This window comes from Cupressus sempervirens, chromosome 1 (genome assembly GCF_028749045.1).
Source record: "Cupressus sempervirens isolate cs-2001-9-10 chromosome 1, ASM2874904v1, whole genome shotgun sequence".
In the NCBI taxonomy this organism is placed as follows: domain Eukaryota; kingdom Viridiplantae; phylum Streptophyta; class Pinopsida; order Cupressales; family Cupressaceae; genus Cupressus; species Cupressus sempervirens.
Window position 1 is genome coordinate 676,686,752 of NC_143118.1, and position 4,546 is coordinate 676,691,297.

Genomic DNA, 4,546 nt, shown 5'->3' on the forward strand with positions numbered 1-4,546 from the left:
TTTATTTAGTTAATAGAATGATGTAATTTTTCATATTTGTTTGTATTTCTCTTATTAATTTTTCATATTATTTGTTTTTATTTCTCTTATTAGTTTTTCATAATATATTTTTTATGGGATTTTTTAAATGAATTTTTTTTCATATTTGACAAATTGAATTTAAATAAATAATATTTATCAATCTACTTAAAATATTTTAGTAAATATTATGTTATTTAAATTAAAAATTATTAATAATCTAATTTGGTCACATAAGTTTATATTTTAAAAAATAATTTCATTATCAAGCATCTATTGGCTTATCGTTGCAAGCACAAAAGCATGCAACAACTAGTAGTATTCATTGTGATACATTACATTAAAAAATGCCATATAACACTTAATACTTGCTGTTAGTTTTTGTATAAATTTAGTTTTCATTTAATAAATTTATTATAGTATATCGAATATTTAAATTTATAAAAATATAATATAGTATTTTTATTATAATAATATATGTAATAGTATTTCTTAAAAGATTGTATAATATAAATATCTATAAAAAAATTAATTGAATGAAACAAAATTAATTTATAAAATATAATATTAAAAATAGAATATTAAAAGTCTTAAAAAGTATTGAAGTATTATGTTTGAGTAAAATAATATAAATCACATTATTAAAAATAAAATAAAATCCGGTTCATATAAGAATTAAAATGATTCATCCAATCAAATCGGACAAAAGTATTTATAGAAATTATTAAGTTAAAAATCTTGAATCTAACTGAATACAATATATTGATTATAAATCTTTAACCATAATGATTAAAATGTTAACAATTTATATGGTACTTTATGAAGTCTTGTAACTACTTTCACTTGACTTGTATTTTGGGGTGGATGGTTGTTCATAAAGTTCGCACTTAGATTTACATAGTAATATGATGTCTTGTAACTACTTTGACTTGTATTTTGGGGTGGATGGGGTAATGCAAGGCGAAGGCTCCAAATACTGGGCTGCCATGAATAACTCCAGATAACCTCCAAATCCTCAAATGATATCCAGACTCTTCACCAAACTTGGCTCTTGGTTTACTTGAGAGGCGTAGCATCAACGCTAACGCATACTGGTATTGAATAGGAGCGGATTTTCTATGCTCATAAATCTCTCAATGTTTTCGAGCAAAAATGTCAGTTTTAAGAAACATGAAATATCGAGTGTAGTGATGCAGGGTAAGAAGGGAAACCAATCAAGTGGAGATACGGGGTACCGATCCCCATACCTCTCACGTGCTAAGCGAGCGCTCTACCATCTGAGATACATCCCCGCTCTCTCCCATTTTCTGTGTTATTACTCACTTGTACATAGTAACAGGCACAAGGTGTGCAGGGCATGATAACTTCCAAAAATTTGAAGGGAAAAAGAGAGAGGATAAAAGTGCGAAGGCAAAGAAGAAAACATGTGCTTTCGATGGTTTTGTGCGGGATAGGCGCAGGGCGTGTCTGTTAAAAAACCCAAGTGGGGCACTGTATTTAACTGTTTGATTGAATGTAGTAGAGCCACATGCATTTTGTTTAGACAATGAAGAGGCAGATAGCGAGAGTTGTAATGATCCCACATGCGCACGAAAAGGTGAGACAACGGAGGAGAGGAAGTACAACTTTGAGGAGAAGAGCATAATTAAAGCATACTTACCCCGGCGGGGTCGATCGGTGATCAGGAAGGCCGATGGCCTAGGGAGAGCACCTTCATTGCACATGAAGAAGGGGCCTCTGCCTAGCATCTCCCATTGCGGAGAGTACACGTGTATCTAATCAGTTTGATATTGGTGTTCACATAGGTTAAATTACTACAGAACTGTTAAAAAGATCTGATTTGGTTTTGTTTGTTGCAATGCAATAGGAGGCACAGTGATAGACAGCAAATGGCAGTCAAAACTGCCAATTGTAGGAAAAGACGCAATTTATATAGAGCCCTAGCCAAAAAGCATTTAGGAGCTACGAGAGATTACGTCTGCTGCTCTGAATACGTAAGAGGTACTTTTACGGTCCCATTAATTTAGTATCTTGAACAGGCAATGGAAGAACGTGTAAGAGCATGGCTTTAGGCATGTAAGAGTATCATTGACTAAGTTTAAAAAAAATAAAAATACAATGAAATTTTTTGTATTTTTCAGCATTTGATCTTTATGATCTGGTATATTTTATGATCGAAAACAACAAAAATTTTGTGAAAATTTCGTACTCATGTTTGACTTTTTTTTTTTTTTTTTTTAATCTTTGATACATTTTGATACATTTTGTGCCATCTAAATGTTGTTTAGGGGAGACTAATTTTAATTACGTTGACCTAACAGTCTAAGAGTCAGAATGGCTGTTTTAAGTCATTTTCCAAACATCATTGATGTCGGATATCTAATTAACACGGAAACAAACAAATTGATGCCCCGCCTCTTGGAACGACACGAACAAAAGCGCCCGACCCTTGATGTAACTCGCCATTCTCATTCCTGGAGGAAATCTGTGTTGTAATTCTTTACTCGGTCCGCAAATCCTTCTCTTTGCGCTCGAATAGAATCAGTAATATAGATGTTGGGCTCTTGTGAGAAACCCCACGTAGTGGTGGTGCCATTCCCTGCGTTTGGTCACGTAATCCCTTTACTTGACTTTTGTAAGTTGCTCGCCTCGCATGGAATCGTCGTCACTTGGGTCACCACGCCTGCAAATGCATCCTCTCTCAATCCCCAAATTGCCCACACTGTTTCCTCTGGCCTCGACATTCGCCTCCTACTCCTTCCTACGCCACAAATTGAAGGCCTACCCGAGGGAGTGGAAAGCTTCGAACGAGTCCCTTTCGAGCAAGCTGAGCTAATTTTTGATCTGGTCGCTAAGCTTGAGCAGCCTTTCAACCGTTGGCTTGAAGCCCAGCTACTTGAAGGGAGAGAAACTCCCGTTTGTATTATGCATGATGTAATTCTCGGATGGAGTTATATGGAGTTAACCCAAAAGCACTACATCGTTAGGGTTGCATTCAATCTATACGGGGCATTCGCCTTCACTCTGCTGCGTTCTGCATGGCTTTCTGCCTCGTGCAGCGCAGTGGAGAAAGAAGGAGACAGTCTTCTTCTTAGATTGGATCTCCCCGCTCCACTCAGATTACATGAGCGCCAAATAGACCCAACTTTGTTCGGGGACATCCCAATGGAGAAAATAGGACGGTCACAGTCAGCCATCCATGGAATATGGGGAACGCTCATCAATACTTTTGAGCAGCTGGAGCCTGAATATCTCCAACAATTGAGAAATCTAACAGGGAGGAAAGTGTGGTCTATAGGCCCTGTGCTTCCATCCGCTTGCTTTGAAGGTACACTGAAAGTCGGCACCAGAGGTAAAATGGCAGACATTAGTGAAGACAAGCTGCTCCAATGGCTGGATTCTCAAAGCTCATGTTCAGTTGCTTATATCTCGTTTGGAAGCCAGATATTTCTAACAGAGGCACAAATAAAGGCTTTGGCTGGTGGTGTGGAAGCCAGCGAACAGCCCTTCATCTGGGCCATCAAGGTGTCACGGCAGTTCGAACACAGGACGTCGGACCTGGCTCGCAAGTATCTTCCCGAGGGATTCGAGGAGCGAACGAAGAATAGAGGGATGGTTATATGGGGCTGGGTGCCACAGCTTGTTATTCTCTCCCACCCATCTGTGGGCGCTTTCATGAGCCACTGCGGATGGAATTCTATGCTAGAGAGCGTGACTCTTGGTGTGCCATTGATCACATGGCCGATGGTTGTAGATCAACACTTCAATTCTAAACTTGCCGTGGAGTCTGGCATTGGAATCCAAGTGTGCGAACATATAGATGGAATTCCAGATAAGCAACGAGTGAAAGAGGGGCTTACACTTGTTTTGAGTACAAAAAAGGGGAAGAAGATGAAGACAGAGGCAGAGAAGTTGAAGGACATGGCGCGAAAGGCTGTTGCATGTGGAGGATCTTCAAACGCAAACTTACAAGATTTTGCGAGTGACATTCGTACGTTGCACATGGCAAGAACTGCTGCTGCACGGGAAGGGTCTTCTTCGATTAGCCCAGAAGTTTCGAAAATAATCTAGGGACGTTCGAAAATGAATATCATATTTCAGTAGTAATACGCTGTAATTTCAACGAGAAAGGGATGGTTCACAGGGCCGTTCTTTCGTTTCAGATCACATTTTATTTGTTAGGGATGAACTTATTGAATGTCCTTTGTAATATAAATGTACCAACTAAAAAAGTTATAAATTGATCAACTATTAGTCAATGTATGATCAACTTTTGGTACAGGTTATTATTTTTGATGTTAATTGAAAGGTTAAAATGACAAAACTGATCTGGACAACAAATATTGAATCATTGATATCATAACTTTTGCACAAGAAAGCAAGCCAAGAAGATTTCTCCCATCCAATATGCATATAGAAAACATAATGTATTTCAATTAGGAAAAATAATATTTAAATGAGTCAATATTTGTTCCATGGCACATTCTAACTTTACATTTTTGTAGATAATTAATGACATGTTGGATTT

The 4,546-nt window shown here is 37.4% G+C and overlaps 1 protein-coding gene across 1 annotated transcript; it reads left to right on the forward strand.

The window, feature by feature from the left end:
• The first annotated feature begins 1,689 nt into the window (after window positions 1-1,689).
• On the forward strand, window positions 1,690-4,277 carry LOC149579688 (scopoletin glucosyltransferase-like). The gene has a single exon (XM_089786723.1). The coding sequence runs from the start codon at window positions 2,572-2,574 to the stop codon at window positions 4,087-4,089; it is 1,518 nt and encodes a 505-aa protein (XP_089642849.1). The 5' UTR covers window positions 1,690-2,571; the 3' UTR covers window positions 4,090-4,277.
• Window positions 4,278-4,546: the final 269 nt, after the last annotated feature.

What these genes read in the sequence shown, in the direction of transcription:
- LOC149579688 (XM_089786723.1), top strand. Translation starts at nt 2,572, where the DNA reads ATGTTGGGCTCTTGTGAGAAACCCCACGTAGTGGTGGTGCCATTCCCT.